Source organism: Pararge aegeria, chromosome 18 (assembly GCF_905163445.1).
Source record: "Pararge aegeria chromosome 18, ilParAegt1.1, whole genome shotgun sequence".
Taxonomy (NCBI): domain Eukaryota; kingdom Metazoa; phylum Arthropoda; class Insecta; order Lepidoptera; family Nymphalidae; genus Pararge; species Pararge aegeria.
In genome coordinates this window covers 8,320,681-8,345,258 of record NC_053197.1, presented here as the reverse complement: position 1 = coordinate 8,345,258, position 24,578 = coordinate 8,320,681, and the positions used below count along the sequence as shown (strand labels likewise).

The 24,578-nt window shown below is 34.3% G+C and overlaps 1 protein-coding gene across 1 annotated transcript in view; it reads right to left on the bottom strand.

Annotated features, from left to right (window-relative positions):
- Positions 1-6,434: 6,434 nt before the first annotated feature.
- Positions 6,435-24,578, bottom strand: part of LOC120631752 (semaphorin-2A) — a 132,412-nt gene continuing 114,268 nt past the window's right edge. The window contains exons 11-16 of the mRNA XM_039901431.1: positions 13,948-14,048; positions 12,851-13,023; positions 11,282-11,473; positions 9,817-9,954; positions 8,535-8,643; positions 6,435-7,413 (exon numbers count right to left, since the gene is read on the bottom strand). Of these exons, the coding sequence (XP_039757365.1) occupies positions 7,357-7,413; positions 8,535-8,643; positions 9,817-9,954; positions 11,282-11,473; positions 12,851-13,023; positions 13,948-14,048 (770 nt within the window). The 3' untranslated portion in view covers positions 6,435-7,356. The remainder of the gene's footprint in view (positions 7,414-8,534; positions 8,644-9,816; positions 9,955-11,281; positions 11,474-12,850; positions 13,024-13,947; positions 14,049-24,578) is intronic.

Genomic DNA, 24,578 nt, shown 5'->3' with positions numbered 1-24,578 from the left:
ATTCCAGTAGGTACTACGTAGTTACGCCGTGAGTTATACTGCTCGTCTAATGGCTTCTTCTTCGGAAATGAGGCTGGGAAATTATGAATGAATGCATATTTTTTATCTATAACCCTGTGGTAATGGAAGTCTTATTATCGTTTGGTTTGGTATGAGGGCCATTAAAAAATAAAATCGAGGCAGAGCTTAATTCTATTATAATTTTTTTATAACTCTAAAACTGTAAAGATATAACCACTGAGCTCATTTAGTCTTTCTATATAATAATAATAATAATATATTTTTTATTTTGTCAACTACGACCAAATTTCAGTTTCAATAAAATTATACGTTACTGTTTACATATAAAATTTATTATGAATATTAAATATAAAATGTACAATAAATAATAATTATTACTCATGTTTATTTTCTCTCCCTGCTGTTACTAGTATGTGTGTATGTGGTATATAAAGATATGTATTATGTTTATCTTTATTATTTTATATATTATCTAGCATGTAGATGTTAATTTTTTTTTTCATTAGGCCTACTTTTCAGCTACTCAACCCGACAAAAACGTTTTGCACCTTTCCCAGATGACGTGCAGATATGAATAATTTATGTCCGTTTCTGGTAAGTCGATTGTTGATATCAGCTTTTTGTTTATGAAGAGTAACATTATGCCTCAAAAAGACTAAATTCTTATAATTATATTGCGAAGCTACGTGAACAAACAATTGCCTTTTGTTAACAGTTTTAAAGTCACACTTAAATATTATATAAATAAATGCCATAAATATGATCAAGATTCCATGCGCATCTTATACTGCACACTTTTAGAAGATTGCATTTGAGCTTTAAATTTCAGAAAGAGTAAACTGAGATCTCGTGAATGAATCATCATCAATCCCTGATGAAATAGACCTTTATTTCATCAAGAATCGTAGCAAAATATAGTCAATTCAAGGCACATAATAATAATTACAGTCGACGCCACTAACATCGTGAGTAATTTGCGTAAACATTCAGCGCGGTATTAGCAATTCATGCGAAATAGCACATAACAATAGTAATCATGGGTTTTGGCGGCAAAATCAAATTTCTTCGGCATGCAAGGCGGTGCCAAGCGCAGATTTCGGGCAATGTATCGTGAAATTAGTTTAGTGGCACTATATAATTACGCGCCCTCACTTTTTATAGTCCCTCGTTCGACCCAAGGGGCGCAGAACGGCGCACCCCACCGTTGTTATGACGAAAACGTCAACCCAGTATGTGACTTGATGAATTGACACTATTTTAAACATGTCTCCGAGCCTCTGTCGAACCTCTCAATACCATTTTTGTAATATTAGCCCGAGGAAGTCAAGTAAGTACATTAGCTTAGGAATATAGGCAATATTTTTATAAGCTTTTTATATGTTTTTTTATGGTTATCGCATTAGGATAGGACTGTAAAGAAAATTAAGTTATGAATAACTTTTTCATTCTTTACTTACAATACATATTAGTTTGTATTGAAAGAATGTTGTTTAACATTTTTTTGTACAAAGTCACCATAAGAATTACGCAATGTCACACAAAACATCAGTTCGGTTTACATTTAAACTGGCAAGGGTCATGCAAAAGTATGGCAAAAAAATATCATACTAGATAATGTTAAAAAAGTTCACACACATTCGCATTTCATACGCATATAAACGCGCGTCAAGTAATTTCAATAAATTAGCGTTGTCAGTTTCGTCTGGTTACCTTAATGTGGAAACTGAAATATACGTACATAAAAAATGTAATCATTTCTTTAAATTCAGTATTATTAGTGTAACTTTTCATGGGTACTTGTTAGTTAGTATATTTTTATAAAAAAACAATTATACCATCAGTGTCGTACACAGAGCAGGCAAATACCAAAAATTCAAAATCCTTCTCCAACTATTAGGGGAGAGATTTTAATTTTTTCGATAGGGTAACAATAAACTATTGAGTATTTTAATTGAAAAGAGGTTTTAAATGAGTTATCATGTATTTGGAAATATATGACTACAATATTCTGAATCTATAATCAATTAGTATTTATGGCACTTTTTGTGGAAAGTTTCGCTTGTTACAACTTACCCCGCTTTTGGGGTAAGGCAATAGATAAAAAAACAAATAGATTTTTTTAAAAAGACTCAATATGACCTTGAAATCAAATTTTACGAACATATATTATTTAGGTAAACAGGCAAAAAACAGTACTGTGCCTGTACCTGCTGAAAATCGGTCACAGTGGCGTTCAACTCTGTACTGGCTGCTCATAGGTACGGTCGTAGGCGGTACCTTACAGTGCATATTGAGTTCAAAATCAAAACATTTTGTTGAAACCTGCTTATTAAGCTGTTACTACTTATCCGTTACAACAAGCCCTGTCTACAACCCCCCTATCCCCTACTATTTCTGAAAATGCGACCAGCAAATATTTTGGTGGATCTTACTTTTAGTCTGGATATGATTCCATTTTATGTCATTTGCCGGCCTTAAACCCTAATCGACAAGCCAGTAGGTACCTCACTGCGAGCCCACGATCCATGATGGTCATTTTTGTTTATTTAATGCGTTGAACTATGAGCACTTATTACTATACTGGGTACGTAGCAAGTGTGTGGTAGGAAGTGGCACCACCTCACACGTTCATCTGCGTTCAACTTCTGATAACTCTTGAGCTACATTATTAATTCCAATTGGTATAGAGATAATCGAGATATTTGAATTCGGATTCTATTGTTTTATTTACAGCGTTAAACTTGGAAAAAAATTACTCCTCATGTCCCATAGATTTTTCGCATATAAAGAATGCTTCATCATTAATGCATGTGTTTAAAATTCAAATATAGGTGGTACCTTATGCGCATAGGTTTAAGAATGGGGGAAAATAAAAAGCTTTCAGACTGCAAGATACATTTCATAGATTTATTATATAAAATCTTATCTCTACATTTGAAATTAACTTATAAACCTAGTATAGTAACATGTGAAATTTACAGAGCTATTCCAATAGTACAGACAATAGTAAGTATTTAGCTATAATTATTGCGCAGGATCAGCCCAAGACTTGGGACGTCCCTAATTTATATAACCCCTAAAATACTTAAGTACAATATCTTAGGTAGTACATAATTTATCAATAAACGACGAAGCTCAGATATTTACTCCTATTTTAAATACTATTTCGATTTATGTATGTACATCGTGATATGAGGGAAAATATATCTGCGAAAACAAATATAAGCACCTAAAGTTATGATTATACTAGTATGGCGGAATACCAGAACAGTTACTTCGTTAGTTGAGCCTTTTGATTTATCTACAGATAAAAGGAATACGTTTTATATAGTAGTAGTATAAAATGGCCGGTTTTGATTTCATTTTGTTATAATCGAAAAATGAACGTAAAATAACCGCACTGCTGCATACAAAAGATTTATGACCAGCCGAGTTAGTATGTGTATAAGTTAGCCATATGTACGAGCAGTAGAAACGATATTTTATGCACATTGTCAGTGAGTTACTACATCTAGAGTCCGCAATATGCCACAACAAGGAAAACCAGTTTGAGGTTACCTGCAGAGACAACGTTGTGAGCGTACGTTAACCATGGGCAGACATGATTCAATGGTAACGCCATTAAAGTGACTTCCTGGCAAGTGACTCGGCTGATCATACATCAATTTACGTTTTCTGTAAGGGCTGTGTTACATATTTATCATTGAGATTCCTTCTGCAAAACCCATGCGGTGTAAATTATTTCAAATACATACAAATAAATTGAAAATTGTTCTAAAGAGATGATTTCTCAATAAAGTTCTAGAAAATATAATAGTATTTATTATACGATTCTCTCAGCAATACATAGCAATAGAGTATGATGAAGTTAGTATTTTAATATAATACAAGCTCTTACGTAGATAAAAATGATATGAAGTCAAGAAGTTTTATTTATACCTTTGTCTCATTTTTGCTGGCCATTTATTTAGCAAGTTCATGTCCATATTTAAGGAGGTAAATTCATACCATCTGGGACCTATATTGATCTTGCGCAAATGTACGTAAAAATAAACATTACGGGAACATCCTCTAAGTTAAACGACTGCTACAATCTGCCTCAGTAAGATACTAAATGAGCGACAAAAGTGTAAATAAAACAAAATATAATCTCAAATAGGTACCAATGAGTATGATACGTGAGGGTCACTTATAAACTAATTTTAAATAGAACCACATTTAGATTTAATTTTTTTGTACAAAAATATGCAGAGTATTTCCTAAACACTGGCTACTTTATACTAGTATTTTATATATATTCAATATAAATATTATGAATAAATATTCTAACAGTAAATATGTACGCAAGGACATAGGAAATTCAGTAAGCGTGAAACCACAGGTCGCTAAGCGTGATAGACCTATAATCCGTATGTCTAGGCATACATTTTACTTCCATGAGCAAGCTTTGCTGAAACTTTTAGTAAACATTATTGCTGATTTATTACGTCAAGGTTTACGGTCCTACCGTACGAATAGTCTATTATATATGGTAAGCTTTCTTTCCGATGATACTTGAATGCTGTCATATATAGAATTTATAGCAATGGCATAAACTGATGCCTGCCGATATCGCACTCGCATAAATTTATCCACTTAAGGCTCTGCTTTATGATTGCGCCAATGGCCTAGAGCGTACTAACGGAAATAAACTCACTTTATGCAATCCGAATCGGGCGCATTGTTAAAATTAAAAAAAATAACAATGCCAATTTAGTCGTCTTTGTTCTGTTTAAATTATAATAACATATATAAAAGTGATTTGATGTTTTTTTTATTAGAAACACCTTTCTTTGTCGGCGTTCATATTCTCCAGATTTACTTTGCTCACACATGTTATATGTTATACGACAATAGTTTCTTTATTCAAAAACTTCCTGCTTGTTTTGAGAGAGTAGCATTGTCTTCACTTCCATTTTATATTCTTTGAAAATGTTTTCTCTAAATCGTTGTTTATTAAATTTACGTTACACATTCGGAGACCAAAACTATCAACTACACAATCTATACTAAAAACGAATTAGATTTTTTATCGAGTCTTCTTTAAGCGACGAACAAATTGATTAATTTTACTAGTAAACAGTAGCTTTAACAAATTCCATTCCTACAAATTATATAAACATTAGAAGGCTTCTTTTTTTTATCGTTGAATTTCAATTCCATACTGAAAATATCTTAAATCTGAAATAGTCTCCCATAAATTCGACTTAGACGTATCGGCAAGTACCGACTTGATATATAGTCCTTTAAAATACAGGTCCATTTACATTATTTTATATACCCAAGAATTAAATATACATTTCATAAATTATTTTTATCATGCCCGACACTTTATTCTTAAAAATCCTATTTAGACATAAAATTTTACTGTATCTAAAGGAAAAACATTTGAGTTGGGTGATTAATTAAGTATGTACTAGTTCTTATTAAGTGGCAGTGGCAAAGGAATGTGATGTCTATCATAATATAACTACATCTGTGACGTTCAATATTCTAAAAGAAATTTCAAAGTGATTCCTTTTTTCGTAGAAACTTATTTAAAGTTTTAAAATCTTATTATATTTTCTGATAAAAAGTTTGGGCTTTTAAAATTATAATTTACCTATATCAGTTAGTGAATAAACACTTAAATATATGTCCTAAACAAATTTCTTATATATCACAGGCTTAAATTATATCCATTACGTTTAGGGACGTGCATTCTATACGTACTTACATTAGTAGAGAACAGAATTAGGTAACTATTTACACGAATAGGGGAAAAATAATGAGGCGAACCTTCCCACAACCCTCGGAGATTTGAAATTACGGCGAAACGGCCAGCGGTACGTATTTCACCCATTAGTAGAGCTAAAAGGTATCCCATCTTGATCATTTTGTTGCTAACAAACTTAATTATAACTCAAGATTAAGATACGTATAGCTTAAGAGTACCTAGTTAATACAAATAATTCTTTAAAATAACAACACTTTAGGTTTTGATTGTTAGAGTAACAAATATTTTAGTTTTATATCGGGAAAAAAAAATGGTTTGTGTATCTAATGGTATCCCACAGCATTAAACTATTTTATTTAGCGATCTATCTAATATAAGAGAATCATCTTTAATTAAAACCTATACTGTGACATAAAATAGATACATATTCATTGGTGGAAAAACTGACGGTTTTAATTTTGACGTATATTTTGCGATTTATCAGTAAAATTAATTTATCTCATGACACCGTCAATCCTATTTTGGGCCAAAATTCTAAATTGGGTAAATATTTGTTTATTTACCCTTTAATTTAATCAAATGTGTCCACATGTTAACCATATATGTCCTATAAACCGCTATCGGAATAGTAAAGTAATAATTAAAAGTACATTAGTTAATAAATGAAATTACAATAATTCATAATAATTGAAAGTACAATAAATAATTATGAAATATCACCTGCTCTACACAAACATTACTTATTAAACCTAGAGGTTGTAGATAGCGTTGAGAAGTGTCCGATAAGAGCTGAAATATAACTACCAAACCAAACAAGAAAATTAAAATAAGTCGAAATAATATGTATTGTAAGACCCATTCTGACATGATTGCAAAGGTGTTGTGCATTTTAAATGATTAAAAAACTCATGTGTCAAAACAGGTACTTCACAGCATAAATTTCGTTCCATGAAGGGACAATATATACCTTGGCAGTTTCTCTAAATTTCTTTGTATGTCTGGCTGATCTAGTATGACATATTAATGACGTAAAAGATACCTTTCAACATTTCAGCTTTCTATCAAATACCCCTTTAAAGTTGTATACCTCTCGGAATATAATGGCAATTTAAATGCACGTTAATCTTGTTTTATTTATAATCGAAATTAATTCCACTTGGATCACTAACGAATCTACTTTAACGAACAAAGCGTACTTACTTTATGAAAATTGATAAAACCTTTTTTATACAATCAATCTCCAACAAAGCGACGCACAACGCTAGGAATCGTTCCTTAAATTTTAATAAATGATGTCCATATAATTTTGTTTGTCCGATCACCTTTCTCATGTTCCCGATGCGTTGTGGAACGATGGGTTCTGTCACTAGTCACTATTTAGTTTACAAAAGCTAGAGGGGGCACTAGATTCACTATATCTTGAGCTTCAACGTTTGTTCACGGAATGGAGGGTTTCGAACGTCGGGTCCTCACGAGAGTATGTTGAAATACTCCAGAGCGGCCGAGACGTACGGAATGGGTATCGCTCCGGCATAGTAGTTGACCGATTGAAACATGAGATAGGCGATGTTCAGAAGCTATCACACAATTTCGTTCGGATGCATGTTTTGATTCGAGTCATTCTGTCGTGCACATTGCTGGAAAGTAAATAATATTGTTATAATACAGATTACAGTGGTGTTGTGGTCTAGTAGCGTATATTAATCGATTGCGCTTGTTTTAAGCCTGGCACAAGTCATGTATCTTAGAAATTATGTTAAGATTTTAAAATAATATGTCAAGTAGGAACATTTGTAGTGATTGGTAGAACCTCTGGTAAGAAGGCAGACTTTATTGAGATTAATGATATGCGGTGGTATCATTATCATTATCAATCCAATACTAATACAAGACCACGGGTCTTCTCTCAGAATGAGAAGGGTTTTGGCCGCTTTCCACCATGATGGCCGAGTGTGGATTGGTAGACTTCACAAGCATTAGATAACATTATGAGGAAGTCGCACGCTTGAAGGTTTTCTTGTAGTTATTTTAGTTTCGCCCAGCTGTGGGCATCTATCGGTAGATTTGATGGTGATAAAAGCAATAACCCGCTGCTCTGTAGCCGAGCAGCAGGATGGGTCTTAATTTCTATGTTCGATTCCTCTACGAGTTATGTATCTATGACTCGGAAACGAAATGGTATATTTAAAGTAACAATACTGGATACAATATTAGTTCTTTAAACTACTTTAAATACCAATCCTCGGATAGAAGCAGGCGTTACTTTGCGTAAATCTAAGATATATTATGAAAATTAAGCTAAATTTGCTATAGTGCGAAAAACAGGAGAATCTATACGGTGTAATTTATAACTTCTTCAATCCTTATACTCCACACCAAACAGATCTTCGGCTATGTACCCTCTACGCACGTTTCACTCCGAAACCGGAGCATACTCAGGAGATGTTGACTTTACAATGAATAATTGTTAAGTTACTTTACAATGTTATTTGTTGTTGTTGTTCAGATTCTCCTGGTTTTCGCGGACTGTAGCAAATTAAGCTTAATTTTAATAATACCAATCCTCAATAAATAAGGTATCGCAATATCTTGTCTGCTTATAGTACCATTACATTAACTAAAACTGAAACAATAGTAGGTGGTAGTATCCTGAAAACCGAGAATATGCGAATAAAATAAATTACTTAGCACATTGACAATAATACTCATCGATTTTGGTATTTTAGAGTAGTAGAGTTTTTCGTATCTGTGCGTTTACCTCTTGCTTCCTTTCCCATGTCTTCATTGCAGTCTTGTATTTCTCAAATTCGTGACACCAGTTTGTGTATATCTTCTGATATTCATTGCTCTTTTCAGGCGGTGAACATCTAAATATAAAAAAAAAAATGTTTTTTAATTTTCTACTCTAATTAAGAACAAATAAGCACTTAGTTGCAAAGTTAATTAAAACGTCTTGAAGTAGTGTCCTTGTAGGTAAAGTACCCTGAAAGATTAGAATCGATAGCACTAGTAAAGTAAGTGGCTCCGCTTGAGACTAAGATGATTTCTCCGAAGACGAGAGCGATCAATTCTGAGATGCTGTATAACCAAACCCCCTTGCCTACAGAGATGGCCTATTACAGAATAAGAACATACAGAAACCGTGTACACGACTAATATTGAAGCAAACAAAAACCACTCCACTTTAGTAGTGTTACTTCACTCCATTTCGCAGTTGACAGTAATTATTTTACCTCTAATGTTGTACAAGTTACGGGAAAAGTTTGTGAGCTAGCAACATAATGTGACTGAGAAGTGAGCCTTGAGCGGCTCTTTTTCACTGTTTTTGGTCACAATGCGCTGCATTCAATAATGGCTGTTTGAGGGTTCTGTAGGTTCTTATTTCAGTGTGGCCTCTATTATTTTCGCCTCTTAGAAAAAGTCTACGCGAATTAATGAAAATTAATATAGGTAATTTCCTTTACGTGTACATGTGCATTTGCGTATTATTAACTATAGATTAGGGGAAAATTTATTATATTGGACGTTACTTTATTAAAAAGTTTCAGAAAACTTTAACATAATTTATTGCCATTAACATCAATAGCTTGTTTTAAACGTTGCGTTTATTAAATACCTAATATTATATTAAATAGAACCTAAGGTCGCGATGGTTAATTATTTCTGTTTCTGACGATGACGTCCACACTATAATCACAAGCATTCTTGTTCTTTATTTAAACTTTTGAAAACGTTCAATATTTAAAATAATAAGAACTTATCGCATACCTTGAAACACCTTAAAAAAAACTCTAGCTAGCTCATAAAATATCACATTTCATTGGATTACTACTGGAAATTACGCGTTATTTCGTTGTAAAGATACCGATAAATCATTGCAGTTATTTTATACTTAGTCGGTGTTGCCCGCGTTTATTAAATTTTTTTACAAATTCCGCGGTAAACCTTTGTTTTCCTTGGATAAAAATTGGGTTGCTAAGTTAGAGCGTGAAGGAAGGATAAACAAACACATTTATAATATTAGTTAGGATTTAACTTACCTGTGCGTATCTACAGTGATGTTATAAGAGCAGAGCAAGGAGCCTCCTAGCCAGCAGTCGTAGCGGCCCGCGTCTGCCTCATTCACAGATATAATGAGCAACCCGTGTTCCGATGTCTCTATGTATTTCTCAGGTTTACTGTAACAAAATTAGAGATTAATTGCTAAAATAATGAGTAGCACAACTATTTCAATGTTATAATAACATTCCAAATCGTCTGTCATTAAAGATTATATCAACCTAAGTTTTATATGCGCGCTCAACCGCTTTGGATTGATTGAAAACCTAAGTAGATAAGGTAAAAGAAATCCAGTAAAAAAAAGCTTACACGAAGTACGTAGTAAGTAGATACGAGGGAATACAGAAAATCTCACAACAATCTCCTTTATATTTATCCTAAAAACAATACAATCCTTTTGCATAAGATAGAAAAGAGGAGAATAATGAACAGGAAAGAGCTTCGATTATTAAGGATAAAAATACGTGTGAAGCGGAAAAATTATAATTGTTCGAATTTTACTTATCAAAAAAATGAGTTCATGCACACGTGCGTGAGAAATAATGTTCTCTAATTAAATTCGTACGAAATTCAAAATGGCCTTCAACCCTTTAACCTGACTAAATTTGATATTCCGTCCTATTAACCGTATTTTAAGAAATAATTACAGTAGGGCTAGCGAAATAAACCCTCGTTTAAAAGTAATGTAAAGGATAGGACTCGATGAATTGAAACTCCAGTTTCCCTTTGCATTTTAATTGTGGTGGCGGAACTCGGAAGTGAGATAATGGTAGATTTGGAAACACTTTAATTAATGTTGTTACATGCTTGTTCAGTTTGTGTGTGTGGGTATGTGGTATAATTGTTCTTTGTTACCCTTTCACTTTGTCTTCTCGATGTTTTTTATTGTTACCACTGTCTGGTTATTATTCTGAATTTCAAGGGAAACTTTATGTAACGCAATTTCTTTTGTCATTTTTATCACAAATACGAATCGTAGCTACTGGTAGTTCTGACGTTGGCTATGTCGTGTGAAGACGAAAGTTAAGTTCCTAGTTTCGATTCCCGGGTCGGGTCAAAAGTTGTTAATAGGTTTTTCTTCCAGAAATTCTCAATAGCAGGCCTTAGTTATCTCGCCCCGTGCCTCGGATGACAAGTTAAGCCGTCGATGCCAGTGATGATTACCAATAATCTGATGATTAAAAAAATCCGCTAATCCGCTTCGTTACCAACATTCAGGTGTGATGAAAGCCTAACACCCTATTCAATATTTATTATTTGACAGAAGACCTGTGCTTAGCAGTGGGACATTAAAAGATTCTCAATGACTCTTTTATCATTTCCATAATACCCATTTTCCGCGAATTAATGACTCCTTCGAGTATAATAATTAACGTATTGCAATAAAGACAAATACAGTGGCTCTCATGGCTTCTTGTCGAATTATAATAATATTTGTCAACTTACTTAAATGCAATGGGATGTCGACCCTTTTCCCTGGAATAGTGGTACCACGTCACAGCCCTCGGTTGTAGTACCTCGGGCATTTTAACAAAACTGCCGAGATGCAAGCTCTGACCCCAAGTTGCTGATACGCTCTTCCGGGAGATCGAGGAATCGCAGATATCAGCTGTTTCGTTTGCCACATCTTGAATTAATCTGTGAATATATAAAATGTATTAGCCTGGGAAATTTTACAGTACATTTTTTTCTACTACAAGTTAGCCCTTGACTGCAATCTCACCTGATGGTATTTTATGATATTGTCTAAGATGGAAGCGGGCTAACTTGCTAGGAGTATGGCAGTTATAAGCCATACCCCAAATCGGTTTCTACACGGCATCGTATCGGAACGCTGAATCGTTTGGCGACATGCCCTTGTCGGTAGGATGGTAACTAGTCACTGCCTAAGAGCCTCCCACCAGACCAGATCAGAGATAACATAAATATCATAAATTCCCAAATTATCCCGGCCGGGGATTTACCTCTCAGTAATAAGACCGCTACACTCACTGCGCCATAGAGGCTATAAATGAATTTGAGTTTTGTTTGATATACTCGTAAGTAGGTATGAAATGTATTAATAGTTAGCATTACTTATAATTTTGGCAGTCTGATTAGTTAATAGCATGTATCGTGTTATTGAATTTCAACGCGCTATGAACTCGGTCGCGCGAATTGAATAAGCTTTATCGGGGCTCGTTATTTTATGCGCATATTAATGGAAGTTTAGTTTAGTGTTTCAGGCGTTTGCAAAACTGGCCTTATATTTTAAATCGCGAGGTAAAGGTATCAAAAATACTGGAAAATTGCCTACGGAAATAATAACAGTATAGAGCTAACAGTCAATCATTTATCCTCATTGTGGGCGACTTTACGCATACATAAAGAAGTTTTAATTAAAAAGTATTTGATTGCGTTAACTCATCCTTACTTGGTTTATAAATGCGTAAGTGAGTCTGATTATTTTAGTTTGTTACACACTTAATCAGATGCAGTGATCATAGCGCTGGCATTTTGCATAAAGATAGAATATATTCTAGAAACGTGCATAGGCTACTTAATATCCCGGAAAAACAAAACCGCGATAACGAAGTCTTGGGTAAAAGCTGCGCATAAAAGGGTCTTATTAATGTTGCAAACGTTGCATTATATAGGAATTGTTAAATAGTTTTCTTTCACGCTCTTAAATTTGATATACGCATAACTATCCCGTTTTATAAGTAGAATTACTTTACGGACCAAGCAGGAGGCTCACCTAATGATAAGTGGAAAATCATCGCCTAAAATCAACCTAAACTTCGTAGGGCATGCAAGGAAAATGTTCTACAAAGTGCCGCCCTGTTTTCACCAAGCTGTAAATACACAGACAAGAACAATGCTTCTTAGCGCTGAAATAAGCATTGCAGTAGTACTTCCCCGGAAGAGCTCTGTCACAAAAAGCTCTACAACTGCTACGTTATTCATAAGGCGTTTAAGATGTGGCATAGCTGTTAAATTTACCTACGAAAGAGTAATAAAGACAATATTGCTTACCCCGGAGTATATTCCCTACAAACGCCAGCGTCCTTATCCCAGCCGCAGTATGGATCGCGTGCGCATCTCACGCATGCGTCGTAGCGCCTTGCACATAAAGCAAGGCGTAGCTGAAGCACTCGTCTATCAGATGCCGCGTAGAGAGATCCGTGTAGGCGTGATAGAGCCATGGCCTAGCGGAGAGCAAGTTCGAATTTAGACTTTGAATGAATGAAAGAATGAATGAATTGATACACTTTTATTGTACACCTAAGAAAAAAATCTATTGTGTAACTAAATTACATTTACAGTTGCATATTTCACTATGCCATTTCTACAACAATGTTTTCAAATCTCGGGTATACACTTAAACTTTTTAGACTTTCAAAATAAATAAGTATTTTGTATTTATAAGTATATAATATAATGTTCATGCTAGATTTTTTATATGTTAATATACTTTACTTGCTTTTAGATTTTTTTTTATTATTATTATTAACTTTTTATGTCTTCTATCTGCGCATAATAATTTGGGCATGATGGCAGTAAAAAAGAATCGCTAAAGTATTGTATTTTTGTAATGGTATGTGATTAATTTATCTTACAAAATAAAAAAAAATTGAAACTGAATTGCAAATAGTTTAATTTCGTTACGTCTTTCATAAATTTTATGTCTTCGGAAAATATAGAAAGAAAAATAAAAGCAGCAATAAAGAGCAATATTAAACCGCGCAATACCTACTAATAGTTATCATGAGACTCGTAAAAGTTAAAGTTCTTAAAACTCTTGAATACAAATAACGTCTAGACATACCTACTTTTATTAATTGACTAAGAATAGGAGATTCTGAATTGTGCTTGTACTACAAAGAAAGGTAATTGCACCTTTAAAAAGAAAAAGTGCGATAGCAAATTTTACATTTCTAAAATAACAAATTGTAACACTAACGATTGACGACTGGTTCTACATTTTTTTAATCAATGTAATCAAAATATCGAGTGCCTGTCGGAGCAGCACTTGAAAATATTTTCGTCATCAATGTTAAAATTTCAACTCCAATTTTTATCACGTTCATACGTGAAAGCGGGTGTTAAAATGCAATTTATTCCTCACATACCTGAATTGGTTCGCCGGGAGTTACGTCGAAGATGTCAAGTAAAGCTGACTGGCTGTCGCCGTTCCGAGTCCACTGTACGATTTTATGAATTTTTCCTTCATCTGTAACAATCATAAAGGAATTATAAACTATATCCGTAATAAACGTTATCAATATCTAATGTATGAAACCCTTTCTTTATCACTACTATATTATTTTTTTCCTTTTTAATTCTTGTATATAAAATGATACTCGTACTCTTAGTTATTATGGTTTCGTTTCTTAATTATTTTCTGAAAATCGCGATTTTAAGCAAATACTATCTCTTAAGTGTCTAGAGTATTTTAATTTTTGCGTTTAGATGTAAACCTACTGGAACCTACAAATTTGTTATTGCGTTATATTGTTATATTATTCGAATACAAATGCTTGAAACGGCTCTCCATTGGGATAACATGTTTATTTAGTTAACGTTTTGCTCCTCAACTTAATGTAAATAAGTATATTCTCCGAAAATACAAGATCAAACAAAAAACAACTCCAAAAGATACCGAAAATTGATTAATAAATACGTGGTAAATAATTATTAATGTAAGAAAAAAATTGACTACGCACGTTGCGCTTAGAACATAAAGCATCTGCAGGAGATGTCAACTTTACAATGCACAGTTGAAAAGATCTTTTCAACTTTTTCTAAGATGTTGACCCCTGGCAGAGCTGTCATGGTTATGGGTAATGATATCCACTGTTTTCTTCTTCTCTCTCCAGTGGCATTCCAGAGGTACGAGTGGCAGCTCTCATTAAATCGGTCCATATTGTTGGTGATCTACCCACGGACGCGTGCTTTTGACTTGATATTTTCAGCTATGCGTTTGTAATACAACTAATTAACAATCTAATCCTATCAACAAAAACGCATTCGCGCAATCATTTTGTGTATTCACATGCCCCATTTTTAATACGGGTCGATTTTACTACCAAGGCGCGCCAATAGATGTTTCACATCAAAAAAACTCAGACCGCCAAAACGGGCGCGGCACATAGCGTCTTGCGTGTACGAGTATCGCCATAAACCGAGTTTTCGATTACTTAAAATCAGTCATTGAAGCATTTAACAAACCGCTAGGCTATTAAACGAGGCATGCAACAAACCAATCGCGATCCCGACTATGTTTTTGCTTTTATAATGGTTTCATACAACAAAGGACCGCGACCGCAAACTCTATGAGTTTTGTAACTTTTTACCGCAGTCTGCGCAAAACACATCTATTTTCATTGTCTGTACAATTAAGTTTACTGGGAGGTTTCTCCATGCTTTGGAGAGGTCCAGGTTTCTCAGTTTAAGCACTGATCGCATTATATCATCAAGACAGCTCTAAATATTATTTATTTATATCCACGAGAGTTCTGCTGGCCCAGGAGATCTATGGAGAGCAGACGAACATAGAAAAGAAGATAACCCCTTTTACAAAGGGAAGTAACCAATGTAGGCTGTTTTTGAGCGTCATACATTAGCATCTATATTATTCGAGTTTACGTCAACGGTGATGCCTCCGTAGGTCTTAAGTAACAGACAGTTAAGCGTGATCTACTTTAAAAAACCTAACGCGGGTTTTCTGAAAACATGTTAATGGCTTGAACGTTAATTTTCCAAAAAAGCTAAATAATGAACCAGGTGCTTTTAATTAAAATACATATATTAAGAGATTTTTCGAACTTTCATGCCTCGTTTTCCCCCATTCAAATTTTTTATTTTAATGATACTTTTAGCTGGTACCCGAATATTTTTCCTGGTTCTATCTGTCATTCGGAGAACTATTTTTTACATATTGTAGACATTGTCATATCTCTCTTTATTTTCCTATTATGTAATTTCAACGACTCAGCAATATAATGATACAGTGTAACTTCAGTAAATACTACACCGAGTCCGATCAAATTGAAGACGTGATCAGGATTAAGTGGGAGCTATTGTAACATAAGGTTAGCTCGAATGCAGCCTCCTTACAAAACCATCAAATTAATATTCTGAGCGCGGATCATAATAGCTAATTGGATTAGACATGTACCGAAATTACCAACTGAGTTACGGACAATAGTATAGCGGTACGTGGTCACAGGGCTGTCTCTTCATAGAAATTTCATTATTTTGTACAATTTTATTATTAAATACCATCATCATGTAGGTTACTCTCTAAAAAACCGAGATTATGGGTCGTCTGGAAGAAGAGTTGGCATTGTAAGTTTTTTTTCTTTTTTAACGTATTCGATTGATAGATATTCGTTTTTTTAAAGATAACATACACATACATTCCAGTATAGCAAAAATCTTAGTGTAACTATTAAGTATACTGTTTTAAGCACTCATCCTCAGTCTATTGATGTCCAGCTGGCCACAGACATATTTTCTCTTCTCTCTTAAAAAAAAGCTTTCGATTGATTTATAATCGTTTCTTTTTAAAGATGACAAGATATGACAAAAATATTTCTTTGCTGTAGCGTAGCCCATGACTGCAAATACGCTCGGTGGCGAGAAATGATTCAGAGCTAACCAGTTACGGGTATGGCAGTTATATTAAACTCATTCCCCTAATAAGTTTCTACGCCCACATAGTGCCGGAACGCTTATTCTACTGGCAGAAAGTCTTTGGGTAAGTAGCCTCCCACCAGACTAGCCCAGATTTAATATTACAAACCTATAACTTTTCGCGAACAAGACGTTTATATGAGTATCCCGGTATTTTGGCAGACCTAACGTTATTAAACAAAAACACAAGCCTGTGGTTTTCAATAATTTATGATTTATACGAAGGTTTATGTAGGGTTATATAATTGTTAATAGTACTCTAAAAGACAGAGTCAGATGAATTGAATAATTTGCAAATTTAGCCACTGGCATAGAAAAAATAACAGATAAACACTTATGTATCCATAGGAAATAAATAAATTTGTTCACGTAAACCTGATCCTGGCCGTTAAGAAAGTCCATTTATTTTTTATTAGTTCGAAGCGTTGCTTATGAACTATGAAATTGCGTAACCTCGTTCAGAAACTACTAAGTTGACTTTTCTGAACAACAACTTTTTCATGTTCTTAAGCAACTTTTTAAGATATTTTATTATATTTGGGAGACAACCCTGCGGCACCGCGTGTCGTGCTTCACACCGAATGGCAGAGCGTCATTGTTATTGTTAGTTAAGTTATAGTAGTTGTACTATAAATCAGTAATTATACTACTGATGCTGTTGTTCCTAATGAAGGAATATGCTCATAGTATACGTTACGTGGTAAATTTGAAAAGCCACTCATCTTTCCTTTTGTTTAACTTTGTACCTTTCATATGAATTCTGTAGACTAGTGAGCAGATCCGTAATAGAGCCAGACTTACCGCGGTAGCTAAACGACTTGCGAAGCTGATGTGCAATGGGGAGAGGGACAAACAAGGTGCAATGTATGTGCTTCGGTGATGACGGTGAACAGGAGTAATAATTGGTAATAAATTTTTAAGTAGTAAAAAATAAACGACACTTTTGTTTATAAGCTTTTTTAAGAATGAATAATTTCATGGCCAATCAAAAGAGTACACCGAGGTACTTCTGGTTCCTCTGGAACCTCTCTTGGATCCTTCACGCGTTTTCTGACCAGACGATGGTCAAAGCTTCTCTTTCAAGAGAGGAAAGAGATTATGCCTGCGGCCAGCTGGACAACAATAGACTGAGGATGAGTACTTAAAACAGTATACATAATAGTTACGCTAAGAAGTTTGCTATACTGTAATGTAACTAGCAGGTATGCAACTTTACGATGACCTAATCGTTAGTGATTAAACTAGTCCTGTCTGTTTAGTTTTAAAAATGTGTTATCTTTTTTTACTTTCTCTTTTTTTTATGCCGCAGTGGAGCTAGGAATTAATGAGATGTTCTCTTGTATATAGCGCAAAAGAATCGGATAACATAAGCTACTTTTTATTCCAGCGAAATATACGATTTTATGTTGGGAAATTTTCGTGAATAATGTCACAGGCAACAGGTGGTAGTAAGTTTAATGACAGATTTCTAAATGTATTGCTTACTTCGCAATCCCTTAAGCAAAGTCAAATGTCTTATATTATGGTTTTGGTTGATCTTCTCTTCGATTGCTGCGGATCCCTTGGACAGCTTTTCGGATTAATCAAAGAGAGATTATCGTCGAATGTGCAGATAGGAATCCTCAAATTTTTTGGACATATTGTTAGGAATAAAAACTCCATGGAACGACTCGTTGTCCAGGAGAGTGTGGAAGGCAAACGGTTACGCGCTCGATCACCCACGCGTCGGGCAGACCTGATAAAAGCTCCAACTCCAAACCTGTACAGTCCAATCGCCAAAACGCTGAAGACCGTTACAAGTGGAGGCGCCAGAGAAAATGGACTATCGCCAACCACGACCATTGTCAAGAGTGAACGACTAAGGAGGAGAGATCTTATCATATTAGTAAGTCTGATATCTGTATAAAATTGTATTCTTTAAATGTTCCCCAGGAGAATTTGTACTGCTAAGAAACGTTTTCGTGGTGAAGAATTTTTCTAAAGTTGTAGAAATCATCTCTAGGTGAAGTGAATAAATGTAATACCGATTAGTGTTACTAAAACAAAGCTAAAATCTATAGTAATATTATATAAAAGCGAAGAATCCATGAAATATGTTGCAAGAACGGAAAAAAATGTATAAAAAAATATATAGTAAAAAGTTGAGGGACAAAGTGGAGGGGGTACGCTAGTCACTTATATATTTTAAACTCGGTCCATTAACACGAAATTGCTGGAGAGCAAATGATCATTTCTGTTTAAACTGAAACACTAAAAACATCTTAATTTCATTGAGTACCTACTCTGATTCGTAATAGAGTATCGTTGTTTATTCCTAATGCCTACCGTTCCATAATAGATCCGCAAACAGCACTTCGGGAATCGGCAATCTCATTTATATTACATCGAAAGCGCCAAGCTGACATACACATTAGTTTTCCACTACAGTGATTGACGTAAACAAGCACCTGTAATTATGTTGCTTGAATAGCTTATGAAGTAAAATAACCACAGTTCTCTACTATGGATATTTAAATATTCAATACTTAAAATTTGAATGGATATTTTTCATAAGGGTAAACGTGTAAATGGATACTCGTAAAAGTCGAAAAAAAGTAATATTTCAAACAAACTAAAAACACGCTTGGTATAAAAAAACCAAACTAATTTTTACCTTTAGTATAGTTATTTATAAGAGCGTGATTTTTAGCTTTTCTTAAACTACTATTATAGCAAAATTAATCGGTTTATCATTCACCATCAAATTTGTTAATATTAGAGAAATCGACTAAAGATAATGATTGGAAATTAAAATTAACATCATCCCTGCCTTATGGACTATCGATGAAAATTAATTAAGGAATTAATAATAAGATTTAAGTTAATTTATTAACTAACAAAAATCTAATAATGCAAATTGAAAAACGGAATAATCTATCAAATTAGTATATTGTCATCGGTTCTCAATATATGTACAAAGTTTGAACGAAATCAGACTGTTTGAAGAGGGTCTAAATCAAGTACAAAAGAGTCGGTTACAAACATATATACAGGTGATAATAATTTTGGACCTAGCAATGCATAAGTTTAAAGAATGTGTTAAAACACATTTATTACAGCGAGGTTATTATATAATTGATGAATTTCTTAATGACATGGTTGCTTGGAAGCAACCGGATCCGCTTTCATCTCTCACAAGATAGAAAAATGAATTTTAAAATGTAAAATGTAAATTGTTGATATTGGAAAAGAGCAACTGCTGAGTTTCTTGCCGGCTTCTTCTCGGTAGAATCTTCCTTCCCAACCGGTGGTAGAGTCACTACACACAGACAGACTTGACGTTTCTAAAGTGCTTATATAAGACCTACTTGAAATAAATGAATTTTGAATTTTGAAGCTAATATAAAGCTTGTAAAAATAGATGTTTTGCTTAAGCCTAGCAGGGCACGAGCCTCCTCTTCCACTCAGAGTGAGAAGGGTTGGGCCGTAGTCCGCCATGTTTCTGAAAAGATTATGGAGAACTTTCAGGCAGGTGACCTTCACGGATCCTAGCGACCGAAATCACCTCTGTTTAAACTACAGCATTGGAATGTGAGCTTTGTGTTAAGGAACATAAAGCAAACTTGTGAATATTTTACTGCCAGTAGTTACGACGAGTGGACCACTCGTTGCCCACACGTCACTCACTTTAAACAGCACTTTATATTACATGATAGAAAGCTGCCATTGCAATGCATTACTTCTTTTCCGATTTTTTGATAGAAGAAATCAATAAAAACACCCTTAGTAAATGTACCCTAATAAAGCCACCCTTGAGGTTTACCCAAACCATTTCAAATAAGAATCATTAAAACCGGTTCACAATTGGTGGATATATCGCGTTACATACACAGAAAAAAACAGTTCAGGTCCTTAACCCCTTCTTTTTTTAAGTTGATTAAGAATACAAGATACAAATATTGTTCATTTATTCAGGTATAATTTTCTATCTAATCCTTATAATTTGCCTTTGTTTTTCTTTTTAATATTAATTAATTGTTATGTTATCCTTCTTGTTGTGTTGTTTATATTTATTTCGTGGCTTCTTGCCGTCCTAATTTTTATTAATAATAATAATATATCTATCAATTGATATAATAATTGGTTAGCGTGAATCTAGTTATTCATTTTTTTGACATTTTGCCTTAAAGTTTTCAAATCTATTTTCAAAACCGAATTTAACTTAACTATTAGCTATTAGCTCTATCAACATTATGTTGATGAATTTCTGAGCTGTTAGATAATCAAATCTAGGGATTATATCGGCAAATCTGTCCGCATCAGCTAAATCACTTTGTAGAGGGAATATTTGATGACTTGTCGTCGGGCTTGGTCGTATACAAGTTGACCGAATGGATCCAGAGTAGAAATTGTGTATTACCAAAGCGTTGACATCGTGATTACGACTTCAGCCTCTCTTTTAGGCTGGGACCGAGTTCGATTCATGGCACGCACTCCATACTTTTCAGAGTTTTGTGCGTTTTAAAATAGCACCTGCGGTAAACGAACGGGTCTTGAAATACGTGCCATATTTTTTCCATAATGTCCTAAAAGTTTACTCCCAGAATAAGACGCATTTAGGCAATGCGTCTTATTCTGGGAGTAGACTCGTGACTTTCAGTGTGCCGGTAGCTGGTTGAAAATGATTTTTACCATAAAGTAAGGCTCTTAGGGTACCATAGAGTAAGGAAGAGCCCTTGCGGAGGAGCAGTATTTATCATCGTCCTTCATCATCATGGCCAACCAATGGACTTCCACATAGGTGAAGGAGTTCCAAATACCACGGTCTTGTGCCGTTTGGGTCCGGCGGCGTCTTGCATGATGTCAACCGTCCACGGCGTGGGAGTCTACCAACACTGTGTTAACCAGTGCGAGGTCCAGAAAGAATAACAGAAGTGCTTAACTTAAGAGATAAAAACATCACTAATGGTTTTTCATCGATTTGGATACCTAAATGATAGCTCTCATGTTCAAAGTCAAAACACGTCCGATTCAATTAGAATCGTTTCAGGCGCAATAGAATCGGTGTGATTAGCATCGGAGGTATAATAAAGGATAATGAGAAACATATTCAGGGCCAATTGGGGCACAATAAACGCGCTATAGAAAGTAATTACGCGATACCTCCATAGTTGGCCTTCGCTGACCAGCGTTGTAGATCTAATCATGGCTTTGCCCTAATCACTTGTATTGCGGAGCTAAGCTAATAATAAATGAGACGTTCTGTTTTAGGCGACCCTAATGAGCAATACAAAAAGGAGTACACAATACGCAGAAATACACAAAACAGACTACAAAAATAAGGCAGTTTTATATTCGACTGTACGTAGTTTTTTAAGTCTTCAAGGAGGAGATTTTATGTTATAGTGGATTATTTTTTGTTCTCTGTTTAAAACAGCAATTAAAGGTCGTTTTTGAAAATTCCTTTAGTTTATCTATCTACTTCAAAACTTCAGATTGAAGATTGGTCTAGTTCTTAGCATGGTAGACTAAGGATCATGAGTTGCATAGTACAAAGTATGATGTTTTGTTAAAGCGGAAATCATTTCATACGCCTCTAACTTTCTTGCAAAATTGAGATGTTTATAGAGCAATGAATTTAAGGCAGTAATAAAACTCTATCTAGTTCAATATCTTCAGTACGAAAGGGAGTAAAGGATCCTCATCATCTTCAGCCTTTTTATATTAAGCAGGGGGCTGCCCTACTCTCTCATAGGACTTAAGGATTACGAGCTTAGACTCTCATAGGACTTAGACACTTTGCTAATGTAGGTTTGCGTGCTTATGATCAATGATGATAATTCTTTATAGCACCAAATTCCTTACTCCAGGCTGGAGATTTTTTGACAGAAAAAACTTGGGCCTCGTGATTTGTATTTGCAAATGATAACCTCTAGTTCATCAAAGTTTTACTGTAGAGAGGACCTTTTATAGTAAGACTTAAGACTCTTAGTTTTATTGTCTGTTCCAAATTGATTTTTCATCTCGGGACAGCAGTATGCAGAGATAAATTAAATGACATTTCTTAGAAATATTGCTAAGAAGATTGTTTTTTAAAAGTATAAGTTATATGAATTTTTAGTTTCTTATACTGATCAAATTATTGTAAATTTCAACTATATTCGAGCTAGTAAAAAAAACCTTATCATTGATTTTAAATTTCATTTCTTTACGAACCCAATAGCAACAGTAATTTTATACTAAAATTGAACTTAAACAGTTTTAATAAGCAAGAACAAGTTCGATGTATATCAATGTAGGCTAATAAAGCTTTCAAATTTAGTTGCACTCGTTAAAGTCAAAAATATCTTTAATTAAGTAGGCCCATAGGTGGCACTTTTGATGCGTACACTACATGAGAATTACACCGTAGTGAGATGATGGCGATAAACATATTCGTAGATTTAAAACTAAAGCTACGAGGGTTCCAAATGCCCACCAAAAACTTAGCTGGGTGTTTTTTTTGTTACCACCATCTCACATTGTCAATTTATTAAAAGTGCCACCTGGTTAGAACAATACTTACACCCTTGTTTTTTTTATCGAATATTTAGTCCTTTATACTAAAATAGGACATTTCTATAAGCTTACGTTTAATACAAACTTTGAACTTTTATGAGACATCTCCAAGATACTAATGGGTCTAGGTAGGTACTCACTTATGTATTGTGTACATGGTGCTTCCATTCATGATTCACGCGTAATATATTACCCTAGCTTTGTACATAGAAGATTGAGTTGATGCGATAATAGAATACAAGGAAAAGCATTCAGTGTGTTTGTTAGTAAATACGTGTTAGACATCGGAGAGGTGGGGAGAGGTTGCTTTGTAGAAGAATCTGTTTGCGACAGGCCTGTTATGCTTCGGAGTTCAGATGTCAATTTATTTTACAAATATTAAAAAGGAAATAGAAAAAAAATATCAAGATGCCTCGTCTACTGATGTAAATGATGGAAAAATCGATTTAAGTTTTCATTACAACCAACACTCTAAGTTTGTAAATCTGTTAGGGATTTCACACAAAGACTTTTCCTCTTAACTTATATTGCTCCTGTGAAAGTTTCACACATAATATTAGGCTTGCTTCTTATACAGAAGATCGAGTTGATGCGATAACAGAGTACAAGGGAAAGCATTCAGTGTGTTTGTTAGTAAATACGAGGTGTTAGGGGAGAGAAAGGGAGTGGAGGCCCTGTGAAGACGGAATCTATTTACGTCAATCTCTTTACGCATTTTAAGTTCTAAGACGTGACGTGGTAATGTTTGACGATTAACGTTATTTTTTTACGTCTATTCCGCGACTTTGCATTAAAATCAAATGCTGTCACGATAAAGGGTTTGACGCTATCTTATGCCATTATCTTCCTTTGCTTTCTTATCTATCCGGTCTATTATTTTTTAAGGAAACCCGGTCAATCCAGTGTCAGTTGAAAAACCAACAAAGCGACAAACACACTTCCGCATTTACGTTAGTAGGGACTAGGGATGACGCATACCACGCTACTTTAATTCAGTTGAGATATATGATGATTATATATGATTATACCAATTTAGTTTGATTTAATAACTTTAAACTTAATATTTGAATAATACGAGCATTGATTTAATGTACAGGCATATCAAAAGCATTTGTCCATTCATAAATATTACAAATAAAACGGCTTCGTTGGGGATAAATAGCTGCGAAACGTATTTTTAAATTAATTTGTTAAGATTCTAATAGGATTATTCTTGTAAAGAGCGATGCGATAATTTAATATTCTCCTCACGGTATATTCCACGCAAGGAAAATTAATTAGATTCTAACATCGATACTGTACGAATGTAATCTGTCTAACGCAGCGCTTTCTAAAGTTTTATGAGATGATATTAAAATCTTTTAGATAATAAAATACTCACTTTACATTTTATAAAGCGTCATTTGCACGGAATATTAAAACTAAACGATTTATTAATGTTAAGAGCTAGGGCAATAATTAGATCTATCAGCTGTTGATGCTTGAATTTGGTGCCTTGATTTAAACAACATGTCTAAAAGAGTAAAGT